Source organism: Cyclopterus lumpus, chromosome 16, assembly GCF_009769545.1.
Source record: "Cyclopterus lumpus isolate fCycLum1 chromosome 16, fCycLum1.pri, whole genome shotgun sequence".
In the NCBI taxonomy this organism is placed as follows: domain Eukaryota; kingdom Metazoa; phylum Chordata; class Actinopteri; order Perciformes; family Cyclopteridae; genus Cyclopterus; species Cyclopterus lumpus.
This window is the reverse complement of record NC_046981.1, coordinates 561,354-582,500: the sequence shown is the minus strand read 5'-3', so window position 1 is coordinate 582,500 and position 21,147 is coordinate 561,354. Positions and strand designations below refer to the sequence as shown.

At 47.2% G+C, this 21,147-nt stretch overlaps 2 protein-coding genes across 3 annotated transcripts in view; one reads left to right on the top strand and one right to left on the bottom strand.

Annotated features, from left to right (window-relative positions):
- gon4l (gon-4-like (C. elegans)) overlaps positions 1-12,557 on the top strand; it is a 27,541-nt gene extending 14,984 nt beyond the window's left edge. Inside the window, exons 15-30 of the mRNA XM_034554245.1 lie at positions 1,914-2,199; positions 2,296-2,446; positions 2,534-2,684; positions 2,777-2,890; positions 5,046-5,843; positions 6,186-6,413; positions 6,490-6,733; positions 6,811-6,968; positions 7,425-7,622; positions 10,554-10,697; positions 10,775-11,071; positions 11,152-11,250; positions 11,324-11,450; positions 11,688-12,054; positions 12,133-12,235; positions 12,315-12,557. Coding sequence (XP_034410136.1) covers positions 1,914-2,199; positions 2,296-2,446; positions 2,534-2,684; positions 2,777-2,890; positions 5,046-5,843; positions 6,186-6,413; positions 6,490-6,733; positions 6,811-6,968; positions 7,425-7,622; positions 10,554-10,697; positions 10,775-11,071; positions 11,152-11,250; positions 11,324-11,450; positions 11,688-12,054; positions 12,133-12,235; positions 12,315-12,431 — 3,582 coding nt within the window. The 3' untranslated portion in view covers positions 12,432-12,557. The remainder of the gene's footprint in view (positions 1-1,913; positions 2,200-2,295; positions 2,447-2,533; positions 2,685-2,776; positions 2,891-5,045; positions 5,844-6,185; positions 6,414-6,489; positions 6,734-6,810; positions 6,969-7,424; positions 7,623-10,553; positions 10,698-10,774; positions 11,072-11,151; positions 11,251-11,323; positions 11,451-11,687; positions 12,055-12,132; positions 12,236-12,314) is intronic.
- Positions 12,558-16,937: 4,380 nt separating this feature from the next.
- Positions 16,938-18,980, bottom strand: tmem79b (transmembrane protein 79b). Of its 2 annotated transcripts, none has more exons than XM_034554015.1 (4): positions 18,805-18,980; positions 18,164-18,591; positions 17,662-18,097; positions 16,938-17,503 (listed from the first exon to the last, which is right to left on the bottom strand). In XM_034554015.1, exons 2-4 carry the CDS (start codon positions 18,585-18,587, stop codon positions 17,302-17,304), a joined length of 1,062 nt encoding a protein of 353 aa, XP_034409906.1. In that variant the 5' UTR covers positions 18,588-18,591; positions 18,805-18,980; the 3' UTR covers positions 16,938-17,301. The 2 variants fall into 2 exon arrangements, with proteins under 2 accessions (XP_034409906.1, XP_034409907.1); XM_034554016.1 differs by having other exon boundaries at positions 18,164-18,587; positions 18,805-18,979.
- Between the last annotated feature and the right edge of the window lie 2,167 nt (positions 18,981-21,147).

The window sequence follows — 21,147 nt, the reverse complement described above, 5'->3', positions numbered from 1 at the left end:
CTACCTGGTTAGTAAACACAAACATTACCTGGTTAGTAAACACAAACATTACCTGGTTAGTAAACACAAACACTACCTGGTTAGTAAACACAAACACTACCTGGTTAGTAAACACAAACATTACCTGGTTAGTAAACACAAACATTACCTGGTTAGTAAACACAAACACTACCTGGTTAGTAAACACAAACACTACCTGGTTAGTAAACACAAACATTACCTGGTTAGTAAACACAAACATTACCTGGTTAGTAAACACAAACATTACCTGGTTAGTAAACACAAACACTACCTGGTTAGTAAACACAAACATTACCTGGTTAGTAAACACAAACACTACCTGGTTAGTAAACACAAACACTACCTGGTTAGTAAACACAAACATTACCTGGTTAGTAAACACAAACATTACCTGGTTAGTAAACACAAACACTACCTGGTTAGTAAACACAAACACTACCTGGTTAGTAAACACAAACACTACCTGGTTAGTAAACACAAACATTACCTGGTTAGTAAACACAAACACTACCTGGTTAGTAAAACACAAACACTACCTGGTTAGTAAACACAAACACTACCTGGTTAGTAAACACAAACATTACCTGGTTAGTAAACACAAACATTACCTGGTTAGTAAACACAAACACTACCTGGTTAGTAAACACAAACACTACCTGGTTAGTAAACACAAACATTACCTGGTTAGTAAACACAAACATTACCTGGTTAGTAAACACAAACACTACCTGGTTAGTAAACACAAACACTACCTGGTTAGTAAACACAAACACTACCTGGTTAGTAAACACAAACACTACCTGGTTAGTAAACACAAACATCATCTGGTTAGTAAACACAAACACTACCTGGTTAGTAAACACAAACATCATCTGGTTAGTAAACACAAACACTACCTGGTTAGTAAACACAAACATTACCTGGTTAGTAAACACAAACATCATCTGGTTAGTAAACACAAACACTACCTGGTTAGTAAACACAAACATCATCTGGTTAGTAAACACAAACACTACCTGGTTAGTAAACACAAACACTACCTGGTTAGTAAACACAAACACTACCTGGTTAGTAAACACAAACATCATCTGGTTAGTAAACACAAACACTACCTGGTTAGTAAACACAAACACTACCTGGTTAGTAAACACAAACACTACCTGGTTAGTAAACACAAACATTACCTGGTTAGTAAACACAAACATCATCTGGTTAGTAAACACAAACACTACCTGGTTAGTAAACACAAACATCATCTGGTTAGTAAACACAAACACTACCTGGTTAGTAAACACAAACACTACCTGGTTAGTAAACACAAACACTACCTGGTTAGTAAACACAAACATTACCTGGTTAGTAAACACAAACATCATCTGGTTAGTAAACACAAACACTACCTGGTTAGTAAACACAAACATCATCTGGTTAGTAAACACAAACACTACCTGGTTAGTAAACACAAACATTACCTGGTTAGTAAACACAAACATTACCTGGTTAGTAAACACAAACACTACCTGGTTAGTAAACACAAACACTACCTGGTTAGTAAACACAAACATTACCTGGTTAGTAAACACAAACATCATCTGGTTAGTAAACACAAACACTACCTGGTTAGTAAACACAAACATCATCTGGTTAGTAAACACAAACACTACCTGGTTAGTAAACACAAACACTACCTGGTTAGTAAACACAAACACTACCTGGTTAGTAAACACAAACATTACCTGGTTAGTAAACACAAACATCATCTGGTTAGTAAACACAAACACTACCTGGTTAGTAAACACAAACACTACCTGGTTAGTAAACACAAACACTACCTGGTTAGTAAACACAAACACTACCTGGTTGGTAAACATTTAAACCTCTTGTCCCTCCAGGAGGAGCTGCAGCAGTTTGCCCGTCGTCGTGAGGAGGTTTTCCTCCCGAGCCGTTTCAGAGTGGATAACCTGCAGGGGGCGCTGGATCTCCTGCAGGAGGTGGAGCAGAGAGCGCAGCCTGCTCCTCCTGCTCCTCCTACTGCTCCTCCTGCTCCTCCTACTGCTCCTCCTGCTGCTCCTCCTGCTCCTCCTGCTGCTCCTACTGCTCCTCCTGCTCCTCCTGCTGCTCCTACTGCTCCTGCCTCTTCCAGACGCTGGCTCCCCAGGATGAGTCCTGCTACCAACAGTAAGAAGGAAACTCTTTAGACCTCCGGTGTTTCTGATAATGTTGGTTTGTTCCACTTCTGGTTCTAGTTCTGGTTCTGGTTCTGGTTTTGTTTAGGTCTCGCCTTCCCTCTGTTGCCCGCCGACACCGCCTGGCTGCTCGCCACACGACCCGTCTTCCTGTACCCAGAACTACTTCCTGTCTGCAGCCTGGACCCCGCCATCCACCCCCGACACCAACGCAACGTTTACACTGCAGGAGAGGACGGGTACACAAAGTCCACACACACCTATATATGTGTACATACACGGTACCGTACAACAACACTAAGGTTTCCCATAATGCCTCTGGGCAGTCTGATCGTTCTGGGTCTGAAGCACTTCGAGGGGACGTTCCAGTCGGACCAGCTGATCAGCTGCTACCTGCTCCGCAAGACTCAATCGAACTTCAGGAAACACATCAGAGAGATGAGCGGGCCGAGAGCTCCGCCCAGCAACGTCATCAAGGTGACGTCGCCGTGACATCACTGTGACATCATCACACACACTCTGCAGGCGGACAGATGGAGCTAACGTCTGTCTTCGTGTCATGTTTTCAGACGTTCCTGGCGCAGAGAGTCATCCCACCGTTGTTGACCTGCAGCCGAGTTCAGCTGGGAGACCGGCGCCCCCCGGTGGACAGAAGCACCGCCAACATGCCCAACTGGCTCAAGGTCGAACATGTTGTTCCACTTCCACACGCCTACGTGTTTGTTTAACTTTGGCTCCATTTACACGGATTGGCACCAATAGCCCGGTGTTTTAGTTTTTAGCTGGAAGTTTGTTTAATAATAATAATAATAATAATTAAAGCTGCGAGCAGCGATGAACGGGTCCTCGCTCATTTGCGCCAGTCAGGGGCGCTGACTCCTCTGGTTGTATAGAAGTCTATGCGTCATGTGTTAAAGCTGCATTCTCTTTCCTGACCACCAGGGGGCGACTCCTCTGGTTGTATAGAAGTCTATGCTTCATGTGTTAAAGCTGCATTCTCTTTCCTGACCACCAGGGGGCGACTCCTCTGGTTGTATAGAAGTCTATGCTTCATGTGTTAAAGCTGCATTCTCTTTCCTGACCACCAGGGGGCGACTCCTCTGGTTGTATAGAAGTCTATGCTTCATGTGTTAAAGCTGCATTCTCTTTCCTGACCACCAGGGGGCGACTCCTCTGGTTGTATAGAAGTCTATGCTTCATGTGTTGAAGCTGCATTCTCTCTCCTGACCACAAGGGGGCGACTCCTCTGGTTGTATAGAAGTCTATGCTTCATGTGTTAAAGCTGCATTCTCTCTTCTGTCCACCAGGGGGCGACTCCTCTGGTTGTATAGAAGTCTATGCTTCATGTGTTAAAGCTGCATTCTCTCTCCTGACCACCAGGGGGCGACTCCTCTGGTTGTATAGAAGTCTTTGCTTCATGTGTTAAAGCTGCTTTCTCTCTCCTGACCACCAGGGGGCGACTCCTCTGGTTGTATAGAAGTCTATGCTTCATGTGTTAAAGCTGCATTCTCTTTCCTGACCACCAGGGGGTGACTCCTCTGGTTGTATAGAAGTCTATGCGTCATGTGTTAAAGCTGCATTCTCTTTCCTGACCACCAGGGGGCGACTCCTCTGGTTGTATAGAAGTCTATGCTTCATGTGTTAAAGCTGCATTCTCTCTCCTGACCACCAGGGGGCGACTCCTCTGGTTGTATAGAAGTCTATGCTTCATGTGTTAAAGCTGCTTTCTCTCTCCTGACCACCAGGGGGCGACTCCTCTGGTTGTATAGAAGTCTATGCTTCATGTGTTAAAGCTGCTTTCTCTCTCCTGACCACCAGGGGGCGACTCCTCTGGTTGTATAGAAGTCTATGCGTCATGTGTTAAAGCTGTATTCTCTTTCCTGTCCACCAGGGGGCGACTCCTCTGGTTGTATAGAAGTATATGCTTCATGTGTTAAAGCTGCATTCTCTCTCCTGACCACCAGGGGGCGACTCCTCTGGTTGTATAGAAGTCTATGCTTCATGTGTTGAAGCTGCATTCTCTCTCCTGACCACAAGGGGGCGACTCCTCTGGTTGTATAGAAGTCTATGCTTCATGTGTCAAAGCTGCATTCTCTCTCCTGACCACCAGGGGGCGACTCCTCTGGTTGTATAGAAGTCTATGCGTCATGTGTTAAAGCTGTATTCTCTTTCCTGTCCACCAGGGGGCGACTCCTCTGGTTGTATAGAAGTATATGCTTCATGTGTTAAAGCTGCATTCTCTCTCCTGACCACCAGGGGGCGACTCCTCTGGTTGTATAGAAGTCTATGCTTCATGTGTTGAAGCTGCATTCTCTCTCCTGACCACAAGGGGGCGACTCCTCTGGTTGTATAGAAGTCTATGCTTCATGTGTTAAAGCTGCATTCTCTCTCCTGACCACCAGGGGGCGACTCCTCTGGTTGTATAGAAGTCTTTGCTTCATGTGTTAAAGCTGCTTTCTCTCTCCTGACCACCAGGGGGCGACTCCTCTGGTTGTATAGAAGTCTATGCTTCATGTGTTAAAGCTGCTTTCTCTCTCCTGACCACCAGGGGGCGACTCCTCTGGTTGTATAGAAGTCTATTGAAAATGACTAAAGTGGTTGTAGTTGATCCAGATCAGTGTGAACCTTCACACTTGCTACTGAAGTCGTTTTTAAAAACGCTAGTTTCTAATTACAGGAGTATATAAACGTAAACATATGACTTAATAAACACGTAACTTCTGACACTCAAGTTAATTCTGACAGAACCTCCAGAACCCTTTAACGGACAGGAAGTAGATGTTGTGAGAACATCCTATGAGGACGTCTAACTGGTTCTCTGATGGTTCTCGCCTGCAGAACAGTCAGCTGATCATCCAGAAGACCCGACAGACCTCCGCCTGTTATCCCCGCTCCCTCCCCCCAGGCTGCACCCTGAGGCTCCACCCCCACTGGCTCAAGAAGTTGGCCCATCCGCCCCCCCCCCCGCACAGACGTCTCTTCAACTTGGCCCACAATGCATCTCTGCTGCCACTAGCCAGAGCCCCAGCAGACAAGCAGCCAATCAGCTTCCTGTCCCTTCCTCCTCCAGGTGTAACGTTACTCTCCAACACCTCCGCTGTTTCAGGAGCCTTGGCTCCGCCTCCTGTCTTTGGGCCCGTCCCATTGGCTGCTGTGTGTACAGTCCCCGCCCACCCAGTGTGTGCTGACATCATCCAGTCCTGCCTTCCTATTGGTCGGAGGATGCAGCAGAGCGTCCCCGTGCCCTCCCCGGTCCACCCGAACACCACAAATCCCATAATGCCTTGTTCAACCGGCGTCGTGAAGCCAGGGTACTTCCTCCTCCAGATGGTGCGCACGCCAAAGGCTCCGCCCACTGACAACTCCCAGCATGCTCTAGGGCAAAAGATCTTCAAAGAGGAGCAAAATGAAAAGGAGCAGACCTCCACAAAGCCACACTTTCCACTGGAGGAGGTGAGCTCAGCTTCAACACTGAGTCCGGAGGAGGAGGAGGAGGAGGAGGAGGACTGGACTGCTCTGGGTGTGGCTCGTTTGAACGGAGGAGAGGAGGAAGAGATAACAGATGTAGGAGGAAGTGGAGAGGAGGAAGAGATAACAGATGTAGGAGGAGGTGGAGAGGAGGAAGAGGGGACAGATGTAGGAGGAGGTGGAGAGGAGGAAGAGGGGACAGATGTAGGAGGAGGTGGAGAGGAGGAAGAGGGGACAGATGTAGGAGGAGGTGGAGAGGGGACAGATTTAGGAGGAGGTGGAGAGGAGGAAGAGGGGACAGATGTAGGGGGAGGTGGAGAGGAGGAAGAGGGGACAGATGTAGGAGGAGGTGGAGATGAGGAAGAGGGGACAGATGTAGGAGGAGGTGGAGATGAGGAAGAGGGGACAGATGTAGGAGGAGGTGGAGAGGAGGAAGAGGGGACAGATGTAGGAGGAGGTGGAGAGGAGGAAGAGGGGACAGATGTAGGAGGAGGTGGAGAGGAGGAAGCTGGTGGGGAAGGAGGAGAGGGGGAGCAAGGAGGGGAGGAGAATGAGGGGCAGATGGAGGACATGGGGGGAGGACAGAGGGACGAAGACGGAGAGAAGGATGAAGATCAGGACCGACAGGGCGAGGATGAGGAGGAGGAGGACTTTGATGACCTCACGCAGGATGAAGATGAGGAGGAAGTGATGTCATCAGCTTCGGAGGAATCGGTGCTATCTGTTCCAGAGTTACAGGTAACTGCGGAGGAGCTGACCTTTGACCCCTCTAGGAGACATGACGCAGCTGACCTTTGACCTCTGACCTCTGAAGGAGACCATGAAGCAGCTGACCTGGCTGGCGGCGGAGCGGCGGCTCTGTGCAGACGGCGACTCGGAGGAGGACCACTCCCCGACCTCGCCCGGATCTCAGGAGGAGGAGGAGGAGGAGGAGGAGGAAGAGGAGGGGCCTAAAGGGGAGATGTCTGGAGAGGCGAGGGGCCGTGAGGCGGGACTAGACGAGGAGGCGCCGTCGGGGGAGGGGACGCCCCGAGGAGGAGGCCGGTGTCGAGGCCGAGGTCTGAGTCGCCTGTGATGGCGTCCGCTGCAGCGACCGGCTCCTCGCCGTGTTCTCACCGCCTCCTTCTCTCTGCAGGGCGGAGCCGGCCTCTCCGCGGCCTGAGGAGGAGCCGCCAGGAGCGCCGCAGCAAGGACGCCGCCAAGCTGCTGCTGCTGTACGACGACAACATCCTCAACAACGACCCGCACAGGGAGAGCAAAGACGTGGCCTTCGCCCAGAGTTACCTGAGCAGGGTGAGCGCTGATTGGACGAGCCTGTTCCTCGTGAATTAAGTGGAGTTTAGCTGTTTTAAATGTTATATTTCTTTTAACCCTTTTATCTGATTCTCACGGTTAAACAGTTAATTCTGAACTAGTTTCCTATAGTTGTGGTCGATGACCTTTCTGTGACCTTAATGTGTTCATCACATTGAGTCATCAGGTGATGTTCCTGTGGTTGTAGACTTCACGTGAGGGTTCCTCTTCACACACCTTTCCTGAATCGGGTCGTGTCCAATGTCTTTTTAATGTTTGTTTCCTCGATCTGAACTGAACTCTTTCCTCCTGTTGTCACTCAGCTGTCCATGATCAGCTGTTAGCTGCTAGCCATCAATACATCTCACTAAAGGAAAGGCCTCTCACCTGTGACGTTAGAGTACAGGTGTACATTGAAACCACCAGGTGAGCTGACACCTGTTACTGGGTCTTCAGGTGCGTGAGGCGCTGCAGGACATACCAGGGCAGGTGGAGGACTTTGTGTCTCTGCTGAACGATTTCGAACAGGTGGGAGACGGACAGGAAGTGATGTCGTTGTTCAGGAAGCTGCACTGCATCCTGGGAGACCGGACAGACCTCCTCCGAGACTTCGCCGCATTCCTACATCCTGAGCAGGCACTGCAGTGTGGACTGGTGAGCAGTACGTGTAGCCCAGGTGTGTCTCAGGTGTACCCCAGGTGTATATCAGGTGTAGCCCAGGTGTGTCTCAGGTGTACCCCAGGTGTGTCTCAGGTGTATATCAGGTGTAGCCCAGGTGTGTCTCAGGTGTAGATCAGGTGTACCCCAGGTGTGTCTCAGGTGTATATCAGGTGTACCCCAGGTGTGTCTCAGGTGTATCTCAGGTGTATATCAGGTGTGTCTCAGGTGTACCCCAGGTGTGTCTCAGTGTATCTCAGGTGTATATCAGGTGTGTCCCAGGTGTGTCTCAGGTGTACCCCAGGTGTATATCAGGTGTGTCTCAGGTGTACCCCAGGTGTATATCAGGTGTACCCCAGGTGTGTCTCAGGTGTAGATCAGGTGTACCCCAGGTGTGTCTCAGGTGTATATCAGGTGTACCCCAGGTGTGTCTCAGGTGTGTCTCAGTGTATCTCAGGTGTATATCAGGTGTGTCTCAGGTGTACCCCAGGTGTGTCTCAGTGTATCTCATGTGTATATCAGGTGTGTCTCAGGTGTATCTCAGGTGTGTCTCAGGTGTATATCAGGTGTACCCCAGGTGTGTCTCAGGTGTATATCAGGTGTACCCCAGGTGTGTCTCAGGTGTATATCAGGTGTATATCAGGTGTACCCCAGGTGTATCTCATGTGTATATCAGGTGTAGACCAGGTGTACCCCAGGTGTGTCTCAGGTGTATATCAGGTGTAGCCCAGGTGTACCCCAGGTGTGTCTCAGTGTACCTCATGTGTATATCAGGTGTACCCCAGGTGTGACTCAGGTGTGTCTCAGGTGTAGACCAGGTGTACCCCAGGTGTACCCCAGGTGTGTCTCAGTGTATATCAGGTGTATATCATGTGTATATTAGGTATATCTCAGGTGTGTCTCAGGTGTGTCTCAGTGTATCTCAGGTGTATCTCAGGTGTATCTCAGGTGTATCTCAGGTGTGACTCAGGTGTGTCTCAGGTGTATATCATGTGTATATTAGGTATATCTCAGGTGTGTCTCAGTGTATCTCAGGTGTATCTCAGGTGTATCTCAGGTGTGACTCAGGTGTGTCTCAGGTGTATATCAAGTGTATATCATGTGTATATTAGGTATATCTCAGGTGTGTCTCAGTGTATCTCAGGTGTATCTCAGGTGTGACTCAGGTGTGTCTCAGGTGTATCTCAGGTGTGTCTCAGGTGTGTCTCAGGTGTGTCTCAGGTGTGTCTCAGGTGTGTCTCAGGTGTATATCATGTGTATATTAGGTATATCTCAGGTGTGTCTCAGTGTATCTCAGGTGTATCTCAGGTGTGACTCAGGTGTGTCTCAGGTGTATATCATGTGTATATTAGGTGTGTCTCAGGTGTGTCTCAGTGTATATCAGGTGTATATTAGGTGAGTCTCAGGTGTACCCCAGGTGTGTCTCAGTGTATATCATGTGTATATTAGGTATATCTCAGGTGTATATCAGGTGTAGCCCAAGTGTGTCTCAGGTGTGTCTCAGGTGTATATCAGGTGTAGCCCAGGTGTGTCTCAGGTGTATCTCAGGTGTATCTCAGGTGTGTCTCAGGTGTGTCTCAGGTGTGTCTCAGGTGTATATCATGTGTATATTAGGTGTATCTCAGGTGTGTCTCAGGTGTATATCATGTGTATATTAGGTGTATCTCAGGTGTGTCTCAGGTGTATATCATGTGTATATTAGGTGTGTCTCAGGTGTATATCATGTGTATATTAGGTGTGTCTCAGGTGTGTCTCAGGTGTACCCCAGGTGTGTCTCAGTGTATATCAGGTGTATATCATGTGTATATTAGGTATATCTCAGGTGTGTCTCAGGTGTGTCTCAGTGTATATCAGGTGTATATCATGTGTATATTAGGTATATCTCAGGTGTGTCTCAGGTGTGTCTCAGTGTATCTCAGGTGTATCTCAGGTGTATCTCAGGTGTATCTCAGGTGTGACTCAGGTGTGTCTCAGGTGTATATCATGTGTATATTAGGTATATCTCAGGTGTGTCTCAGTGTATCTCAGGTGTATCTCAGGTGTATCTCAGGTGTGACTCAGGTGTGTCTCAGGTGTATATCAAGTGTATATCATGTGTATATTAGGTATATCTCAGGTGTGTCTCAGTGTATCTCAGGTGTATCTCAGGTGTGACTCAGGTGTGTCTCAGGTGTATCTCAGGTGTGTCTCAGGTGTGTCTCAGGTGTGTCTCAGGTGTATATCATGTGTATATTAGGTATATCTCAGGTGTGTCTCAGTGTATCTCAGGTGTATCTCAGGTGTGACTCAGGTGTGTCTCAGGTGTATATCAGGTGTGTCTCAGGTGTATATCATGTGTATATTAGGTGTGTCTCAGGTGTGTCTCAGTGTATATCAGGTGTATATTAGGTGAGTCTCAGGTGTGTCTCAGGTGTACCCCAGGTGTGTCTCAGTGTATATCATGTGTATATTAGGTATATCTCAGGTGTATATCAGGTGTAGCCCAAGTGTGTCTCAGGTGTGTCTCAGGTGTATATCAGGTGTAGCCCAGGTGTGTCTCAGGTGTATCTCAGGTGTATCTCAGGTGTGTCTCAGGTGTGTCTCAGGTGTATATCATGTGTATATTAGGTGTATCTCAGGTGTGTCTCAGGTGTATATCATGTGTATATTAGGTGTATCTCAGGTGTGTCTCAGGTGTATATCATGTGTATATTAGGTGTGTCTCAGGTGTATATCATGTGTATATTAGGTGTGTCTCAGGTGTACCCCAGGTGTGTCTCAGTGTATATCAGGTGTATATCATGTGTATATTAGGTATATCTCAGGTGTGTCTCAGGTGTATCGCCACAGTAACAGAAATGTTTCCTCTGACTGAAGTCGGTGAACGTTAATATTTCTGTCTAATATAGGTTATTGATTACCTGTAACGGATCTCTGTCCCGACTGCAGTTTGAGGAGCAGCAGGCGTTTGAGCGCAGCCGTCGCTTCCTGCGACAGCTGGAGATCAGCTTTGGAGACAACCCGTCTCATTACCAGAAGATCATCAAAGCTCTGCAGACCGGTCCAGACCTGAGTCCAACCAGCATCGACGAGGTACGGACTCATCAAACATGATCGGTAACCGCACACCTGTTAAACATGATCAATAACAACCGATCGCTGTGTTGTAGCTGAAGGCTCAGATGGCCGCGCTGCTAAAAGGCCACAACCATCTGCAAACTGAATTCTGGGTATTTTTTGACGAGCTCCGCCCACCTCCTGTTCGCCCGGGACAGTTCGAAGAAGCCCATTGGCCGGATGACGCAGGGGGCGGGTCAGACGGCGGAGAGGGCTTCGGCCACGTTTCAGGGGGTGTGGCCAGCAGCGGCTTCGAGGAAGTGACGCTCCCAGAGCTGGAAGAGGAAGAGAACCAACCAATGACGAGTCGGCGCCGGAGGATGAAGATGGCCCCTCACAGAAACTACAAGGTCTGGCAACACACATGGGGGGCGGCGCCTTTAGTGGGCTGTCACTCATGGACTTCTTCTCACAGTCTAATGTGTTGCAGGACTGTGATTGGTCAGATAAAGACTGGCCCTGCCTCTGCCGCGATGCAAAGATCCGCAGACACAGGAGGAAAGGCTGCTCTCGCTGCCACGGCAACAAGGTCTGTCATCATGGTGTGAATGAGAGACAGGTAGAGAGCACCTGCCCTGACTCACCTGTCCACTTCCATCCAGGCTTTAGGGGGCGTGTCCAGAGCCATGAAGAGTCTGGACCCGCTGTACTCTCAGATAAGCTCCGCCCACGATGAACCACATCAGAAAGACATGGATCTAAAGGGGGACGATGACAGTCCACAGCCAGGTGTGTGTGTGTGTGTGTGTGTGTGTGTGTGTGTGTGTGTGTGTGTGTGTGTGTGTGTGTGTGTGTGTGTGTGTGTGTGTGTGTGTGTGTCTGTGTGTCTGTGTGTCTGTGTGTCTGTGTGTCTGTCTGTCTGTCTGTCTGTCTGTCTGTCTGTCTGTCTGTCTGTCTGTCTGTCTGTCTGTCTGTCTGTGTGTGTGTGTGTGTTTAACAAGACCGGTGTGTTTATTCTGTCGACAGAACAAAGTGGTGCATCATGGGAAGGCTCATTCCGTCTCACCGACGAGAGGGATGAGGAGCTAGACGAGGAGGATGAAGAGGAGAGGAAGACCATTGAGAAGAAGCAGAGTACGACGGGGAAGAGGAGCAGGAAGGAGGAGGTGATGGGGGATTGCAGCGCCTCCTCCATCCTCTATACTCCTCCCTCCACCACCTCTTCTATGACCTCCTCCATGATCTTCACTCCTTCCATCTTCACTTCCTCCTCCGTCACCACTTCATCCACCGCCCCGTCCTGCTCCTCCTCTGCTCCTCCTCCTGACCTTACGGTCTGTGCCAAGAACATCTCCCTGACGGCGAGCGGGGAGAAGGTGATCCTGTGGACCAGGTACGCCTCCTCGTCTGTTTGAAGCTCTGGAGGAGCAGCAGGAGGCTGAATGTAACCGCTGTCGTCGTTGGTTTACAGAGAAGCCGATCGAGTCATTTTGACGACGTGTCAGCAGGAAGGAGCCAATCAGAACACGTTCCAGGCCGTCTCTACTCTGCTTAGCAACAAGACTCCGAGCGAGGTGATTGGTTGCTCTGTCGGGTCTGTGATTGGTCGACTCGTGGGCTAACGGTGTCAGTAACGCTTCCTCGTGTCTGCAGGTCTCTCACCGGTTTCGGGATTTGATGCGTTTGTTTCGGACGGCGGCTCGCCAGACTGGCTCTGATGATGAGGCTCCGCCCACTCAGCCGGCAGCAGCCAATAAGGAAGAAAACTGATATTTACCAATCAGAAGAGCAGCAGATTCATTTTGTTTGTTTGATATCACCAGAACTTTTATTGTGAAAGGACTCAGATGTTTTTACTGCACTTAAAAAACTGTAAATATGAAAATATCAGATTAAATGTTTTTGTAAAAAATTGTTTTTTCTTCTTTTCAGTCTGTTTCCGTGGATTAAAAACGGTGCCTAAAATATCTATTTGTTGTTTATCTGATGACACGTTAACCCTAACGTAGCCTCTGTTTGTCATCACGTAGACGTAGCCTCTGTTTGTCATCACGTAGACGTAGCCTCTGTTTGTCATCACGTAGACGTAGCCTCTGTTTGTCATCACGTAGACGTAGCCTCTGTTTGTCATCACGTAGACGTAGCCTCTGTTTGTCATCACGTAGACGTAGCCTCTGTTTGTCATTACGTAGACGTAGCCTCTGTTTGTCATTATGTAGACGTAGCCTCTGTTTGTCATTATGTAGACGTAGCCTCTGTTTGTCATCACGTAGACGTAGCCTCCGTTTGTCATCACGTAGACGTAGCCTCTGTTTGTCATTACGTAGACTGTTTGTCATCACGTAGACGTAGCCTCTGTTTGTCATCACGTAGACGTAGCCTCTGGTTGTCATCACGTAGACGTAGCCTCTGTTTGTCATTACGTAGACGTAGCCTCTGTTTGTCATTACGTAGACGTAGCCTCTGTTTGTCATCACATAGACGTAGCCTCTGTTTGTCATCACGTAGACGTAGCCTCTGTTTGTCATTACGTAGACGTAGCCTCTGTTTGTCATTACGTAGACGTAGCCTCTGTTTGTCATTACGTAGACGTAGCCTCTGGTTGTCATCACGTAGACGTAGCCTCTGTTTGTCATTACGTAGACGTAGCCTCTGTTTGTCATCACGTAGACGTAGCCTCTGGTTGTCATCACGTAGACGTAGCCTCTGTTTGTCATCACGTAGACGTAGCCTCTGTTTGTCATCACGTAGACGTAGCCTCTGTTTGTCATCACGTAGACGTAGCCTCTGTTTGTCATCACGTAGACGTAGCCTCTGTTTGTCATTACGTAGACGTAGCCTCTGTTTGTCATTATGTAGACGTAGCCTCTGTTTGTCATCACGTAGACGTAGCCTCCGTTTGTCATCACGTAGACGTAGCCTCCGTTTGTCATCACGTAGACGTAGCCTCTGTTTGTCATTACGTAGACGTAGCCTCTGTTTGTCATCACGTAGACGTAGCCTCTGTTTGTCATTACGTAGACGTAGCCTCTGTTTGTCATTACGTAGTCTGTTTGTCATTACGTAGACGTAGCCTCTGTTTGTCATCACGTAGACGTAGCCTCTGGTTGTCATCACGTAGACGTAGCCTCTGTTTGTCATTACGTAGTCTGTTTGTCATTACGTAGACGTAGCCTCTGGTTGTCATTACGTAAACGTAGCCTCTGTTTGTCATCACGTAGACGTAGCCTCTGGTTGTCATCACGTAGACGTAGCCTCTGTTTGTCATCACGTAGACGTAGCCTCTGTTTGTCATCACGTAGACGTAGCCTCTGGTTGTCATCACGTAGACGTAGCCTCTGTTTGTCATCACGTAGACGTAGCCTCTGTTTGTCATCACGTAGACGTAGCCTCTGTTTGTCATCACGTAGACGTAGCCTCTGGTTGTCATCACGTAGACGTAGCCTCTGTTTGTCATCACGTAGACGTAGCCTGTTTGTCATTACGTAGACGTAGCCTCTGTTTGTCATCACGTAGACGTAGCCTCTGTTTGTCATCACGTAGACGTAGCCTCTGTTTGTCATCACGTAGACGTAGCCTCTGTTTGTCATCACGTAGACGTAGCCTCTGTTTGTCATTACGTAGACGTAGCCTCTGGTTGTCATCACGTAGACGTAGCCTCTGTTTGTCATTACGTAGTCTGTTTGTCATCACGTAGACGTAGCCTCTGTTTGTCATTACGTAGACGTAGCCTCTGTTTGTCATTACGTAGTCTGTTTGTCATTACGTAGACGTAGCCTCTGTTTGTCATTACGTAGTCTGTTTGTCATTACGTAGACGTAGCCTCTGGTTGTCATCACGTAGACGTAGCCTCTGTTTGTCATTACGTAGTCTGTTTGTCATTACGTAGACGTAGCCTCTGTTTGTCATTACGTAGTCTGTTTGTCATCACGTAGACGTAGCCTCTGTTTGTCATTACGTAGACGTAGCCTCTGGTTGTCATCACGTAGACGTAGCCTCTGTTTGTCATCACGTAGACGTAGCCTCTGGTTGTCATCACGTAGACGTAGCCTCTGTTTGTCATCACGTAGACGTAGCCTCTGGTTGTCATCACGTAGACGTAGCCTCTGGTTGTCATCACGTAGACGTAGCCTCTGTTTGTCATCACGTAGACGTAGCCTCTGTTTGTCATCACGTAGACGTAGCCTCTGTTTGTCATCACGTAGACGTAGCCTCTGTTTGTCATTATGTAGACGTAGCCTCTGGTTGTCATCACGTAGACGTAGCCTCTGTTTGTCATCACGTAGACGTAGCCTCTGTTTGTCATCACGTAGACGTAGCCTCTGTTTGTCATCACGTATACGTAGCCTCTGTTTGTCATTACGTAGACGTAGCCTCTGTTTGTCATCACGTAGACGTAGCCTCTGTTTGTCATCACGTATACGTAGCCTCTGTTTGTCATCACGTAGACGTAGCCTGTTTGTCATCACGTAGACGTAGCCTCTGGTTGTCATCACGTAGACGTAGCCTCTGTTTGTCATCACGTAGACGTAGCCTCTGTTTGTCATCACGTAGACGTAGCCTGTTTGTCATTACGTAGACGTAGCCTCTGTTTGTCATCACGTAGACGTAGCCTCTGTTTGTCATTACGTAGACGTAGCCTCTGTTTGTCATCACGTAGACGTAGCCTCTGTTTGTCATCACGTAGACGTAGCCTGTTTGTCATCACGTAGACGTAGCCTCTGGTTGTCATCACGTAGACGTAGCCTCTGTTTGTCATCACGTAGACGTAGCCTCTGTTTGTCATCACGTAGACGTAGCCTCTGTTTGTCATCACGTAGACGTAGCCTCTGTTTGTCATCACGTAGACGTAGCCTCTGTTTGTCATCACGTAGACGTAGCCTCTGTTTGTCATCACGTAGACGTAGCCTCTGTTTGTCATCACGTAGACGTAGCCTCTGTTTGTCATTACGTAGACGTAGCCTCTGTTTGTCATCACGTAGACGTAGCCTCTGGTTGTCATCACGTAGACGTAGCCTCTGTTTGTCATCACGTAGACGTAGCCTCTGTTTGTCATTACGTAGACGTAGCCTCTGTTTGTCATCACGTAGACGTAGCCTCTGTTTGTCATCACGTAGACGTAGCCTCTGTTTGTCATCACGTAGACGTAGCCTCTGTTTGTCATTACGTAGACGTAGCCTCTGTTTGTCATCACGTAGACGTAGCCTCTGGTTGTCATCACGTAGACGTAGCCTCTGTTTGTCATCACGTAGACGTAGCCTCTGTTTGTCATCACGTAGACGTAGCCTCTGGTTGTCATCACGTAGACGTAGCCTCTGTTTGTCATCACGTAGACGTAGCCTCTGTTTGTCATCACGTAGACGTAGCCTCTGTTTGTCATCACGTATACGTAGCCTCTGTTTGTCATCACGTAGACGTAGCCTGTTTGTCATCACGTAGACGTAGCCTCTGTTTGTCATCACGTAGACGTAGCCTCTGTTTGTCATCACGTAGACGTAGCCTCTGTTTGTCATCACGTAGACGTAGCCTGTTTGTCATCACGTAGACGTAGCCTGTTTGTCATCACGTAGACGTAGCCTCTGTTTGTCATCACGTAGACGTAGCCTGTTTGTCATCACGTAGACGTAGCCTGTTTGTCATCACGTAGACGTAGCCTGTTTGTCATCACGTAGACGTAGCCTCTGTTTGTCATCACGTAGACGTAGCCTGTTTGTCATCACGTAGACGTAGCCTGTTTGTCATCACGTAGACGTAGCCTGTTTGTCATCACGTAGACGTAGCCTCTGGTTGTCATCACGTAGACGTAGCCTCTGGTTGTCATCACGTAGACGTAGCCTCTGTTTGTCATCACGTAGACGTAGCCTCTGGTTGTCATCACGTAGACGTAGCCTGTTTGTCATCACGTAGACGTAGCCTCTGTTTGTCATCACGTAGACGTAGCCTCTGTTTGTCATCACGTAGACGTAGCCTGTTTGTCATCACGTAGACGTAGCCTGTTTGTCATCACGTAGACGTAGCCTCTGGTTGTCATCACGTAGACGTAGCCTCTGGTTGTCATCACGTAGACGTAGCCTGTTTGTCATCACGTAGACGTAGCCTCTGTTTGTCATCACGTAGACGTAGCCTGTTTGTCATCACGTAGACGTAGCCTGTTTGTCATCACGTAGACGTAGCCTCTGTTTGTCATCACGTAGACGTAGCCTCTGTTTGTCATCACGTATACGTAACTCATAAATATTTATCAGAATAATAAAAATACACAGGAAGAGAGGTGGATAAATGAACATGCTTTTATTGCGAAATATGAGACTGTAAATTATTTTTTTAAAGACGAACAAACACATTTTACTGAACATTAAATATTTAATGATCAATAAACAGATTTTACAAAATTCAATGTTGAAAAAAGTAACAAACAGAACAGGAAGTAGCTAAATACAAACAAATTGCCAACAGAAACCAGTGGGCGGGGTTATACAATAACCGGGTGGAGTTATGTGCATTTCATAAGAATCAAACTTTATCAAATATTTTTTTGTTTTGTTAATTTTTTTCTTTTTTTAAAGTTTCAGTTTATAAAAAATAAAGTTGTTCAGAATGATTTAATTCCGACAGGAAGTTATTGATTTCTGATCGGCTCTCATCCGTAGAACCTCTGTCTGCTGCCGGGTGGAGTCGGCGCCGCCGGAGCAGCCGGGAGGCTGAAGATGGAGCCCGACGCCTCCACCGTGAAGATGAAGTAGAAGTTGGCCGCCATCATGGCGACGCTCGGCAGGAAGGAGAGGCCGAACCCGAAGCCCCGGATGCTGCTGCCGAACGCTGCGGCCACCCAGTAAACCAGCCTGGGGACACAAAACAAGCGCTCCTTTAAAATAAAGCTTAAACCAGCCTGGGGACACAAAACAAGCGCTCCTTTAAAATAAAGCTTAAACCAGTCTGGATACACAAAACAAGCGCTCCTTTAACATAAAAAGGTAAGTGAAGGTGCGCTTGATCTCACCGCCCCAGGGCGAAGACGATGCTCAGCAGCGGGACGAGTTTCAGCTGCTCTTGGCTCAGGTACATCGCCATGACGGCCAGCTGCAGGAAGTAGATCAGAAACAAGGAGGCGGAGTCAGAGACGAAGCGCCGGTGGACGGCGACCTCGTGAGGCTCCGCCCCCTTTGCCTCTTCCTCGTCGTGGTCAAATGGGGGGACGAGGGCCCCGGACCGGAGCCGGCCAACACCCAGGACCAGCCAGCCGAGGACAACGGGCGCAGCAGCGAACACGGAGCAGCGCAGCGCGTACACGAGCCTCAGGGGGGCGCCATCCAGCAGGGGGGCGTCAAACGGCAGGAAGACATAACCCCCCCACACCAGGAAGGGGAAGAGCAGCGCCGAGGTCATCAGGGACACGCCCACCTTCAGGATGTCCCTGCTGGGACAACACCGCCCACCTGAGAGACAGATGGGTTAACGCACCGCTGAGTCAGACAGACAGGAGGACAGACAGGTGCACTCACATGCGCTAGGGGGCGTGTCCTCGGCCCACTCGTACTGGCAGCCATGTTGGTTGTAGTCCTGCGTGATGCCTCGGGAACCCAGGAAGGGACTCTTCTCCGACTCCATTTCCCAGAATGCCTCACTGCCTCTGGGCGAGGACGTGGAGTGGAGGACGGTGACCGCGGGACTGAACACCTGGGCCGCTTTCTCCGGCAGGTGGTTCTCTGCAGGCTCCGCCTCCAGCTGTGTCCTCAGCCCCGCCTCCTCCCCTCTCTCGCTCTCCGTCCAGCTCGCCGCCTCTCGGAGGGACACGTCTGACCTCACACTCATCCGGTCTCCGGGCCACGGCAGGGTGGCAGGTTCCATCATGGCCGACTTCACCGCCGCGTCCCCCATCTTGGTACTTCCTGTTGGGCCCTGTTCAGTCAGCAGGGACACGTCCATCTGCCTGGCAACAGGGTCACATGACTTATCTGATAGATAAACACACATCAGCTGCTGAAGGGGAGCCTGCAGGTGAGGCTAGCCACGCCCACAGCGAAATCCGTCTGACTCCAACATGGCGGCCGTGACGCGCCGGTGATCAGTTAACGTCACAAGCTAACAAGCTAACTAGCTAACAAAAGATAAAGTGAGAACGAAACTAGAGAAGAAAACTCACCGTGTCTTCTCCTGCTCGTTGTTGTTATTATTGTTGTTGTTGTTGTTATTGTTGTCGTTCTTCTTGTCCTCCTTTTACTTGTTCTTCTTTTACTTGTTCTGCTTCTTCTGTTGTTTTCGTTCTTTTTGTTGTGAAACACTCCGGAAGTGGATCTCCGGTGTGACCAGGTGAGTTAAAGAGGAGGTTCTCTTAAAGGAACAGTAACCTAATACAGAGTTTGAGGAACAGATACTAATACACAGTTTGAAGTACAGATACTAATACACAGTTTGAAGAACAGATACTAGTACACAGTTTGAAGTACAGATACTAATACACAGTTTGAAGAACAGATACTAGTACACAGTTTGAAGTACAGATACTAATACACAGTTTGAAGTACAGATACTAATACACAGTTTGAAGAACAGATACTAGTACACAGTTTGAAGTACAGATACTAATACACAGTTTGAAGAACAGATACTAGTACACAGTTTGAAGTACAGATACTAATACACAGTTTGAAGTACAGATACTAATACACAGTTTGAAGTACAGATACTAGTACACAGTTTGAAGTACAGATACTAATACACAGTTTGAAGTACAGATACTAGTACACAGTTTGAAGAACAGATACTAGTACACAGTTTGAAGTACAGATACTAATACACAGTTTGAAGAACAGATACTAGTACACAGTTTGAAGTACAGATACTAATACACAGTTTGAAGAACAGATACTAGTACACAGTTTGAAGTACAGATACTAATACACAGTTTGAAGTACAGATACTAATACACAGTTTGAAGTACAGATACTAGTACACAGTTTGAAGTACAGATACTAATACACAGTTTGAAGTACAGATACTAATACACAGTTTGAAGAACAGATACTAGTACACAGTTTGAAGTACAGATACTAATACACAGTTTGAAGAACAGATACTAGTACACAGTTTGAAGTACAGATACTAATACACAGTTTGAAGAACAGATACTAGTACACAGTTTGAAGTACAGATACTAATACACAGTTTGAAGTACAGATACTAATACACAGTTTGAAGTACAGATACTAGTACACAGTTTGAAGAACAGATACTAGTACACAGTTTGAAGTACAGATACTAATACACAGTTTGAAGAACAGATACTAGTACACAGTTTGAAGTACAGATACTAATACACAGTTTGAAGTACAGATACTAATACACAGTTTGAAGTACAGATACTAATACACAGTTTGAAGTACAGATACTAATACACAGTTTGAAGTACAGATACTAGTACACAGTTTGAAGTACAGATACTAATACACAGTTTGAAGTACAGATACTAATACACAGTTTGAAGTACAGATACTAGTACACAGTTTGAAGTACAGATACTAGTACACAGTTTGAAGTACAGATACTAATACACAGTTTGAAGTACAGATACTAATACACAGTTTGAAGTACAGATACTAATACACAGTTTGAAGTACAGATACTAGTACACAGTTTGAAGTACAGATACTAGTACACAGTTTGAAGTACAGATACTAGTACACAGTTTGAAGTACAGATACTAGTACACAGTTTGAAGTACAGATACTAGTACACAGTTTGAAGTACAGATACTAGTACACAGTTTGAAGTACAGATACTAATACACAGTTTGAAGTACAGATACTAGTACACAGTTTGAAGTACAGATACTAGTACACAGTTTGAAGTACAGATACTAGTACACAGTTTGAAGAACAGATACTAATACACAGTTTGAAGTACAGATACTAATACACAGTTTGAAGAACAGATACTAGTACACAGTTTGAAGTACAGATACTAGTACACAGTTTGAAGAACAGATACTAATACACAGTTTGAAGTACAGATACTAATACACAGTTTGAAGTACAGATACTAATACACAGTTTGAAGTACAGATACTAATACACAGTTTGAAGTACAGATACTAATACACAGTTTGAAGTACAGATACTAATACACAGTTTGAAGTACAAATACTACCACAACATGAAATATAAAACACATTCACATGACATTAAAGTACTTTCTTTCTGGTTCATTAGTACACAAGTACTGTGTTCAAATACTTTACATGCCTCTCAAGTTATGGAGTGAAGTACTTTAAATACGAGTATACAAGTACAAGAGTATTCTGTGTTGTAGTTCACAGAGCGGCCAGCAGCAGGTCACACTATGACATCACTTCCTCCTGACGGTGTTGGAGCTCGTTGTATCAGGAACAGAGGCTATATATATATATATATATATATATATATATATATATATATATATATATATATATATATATACATATATATATACTGTACTATACTATGTGTAT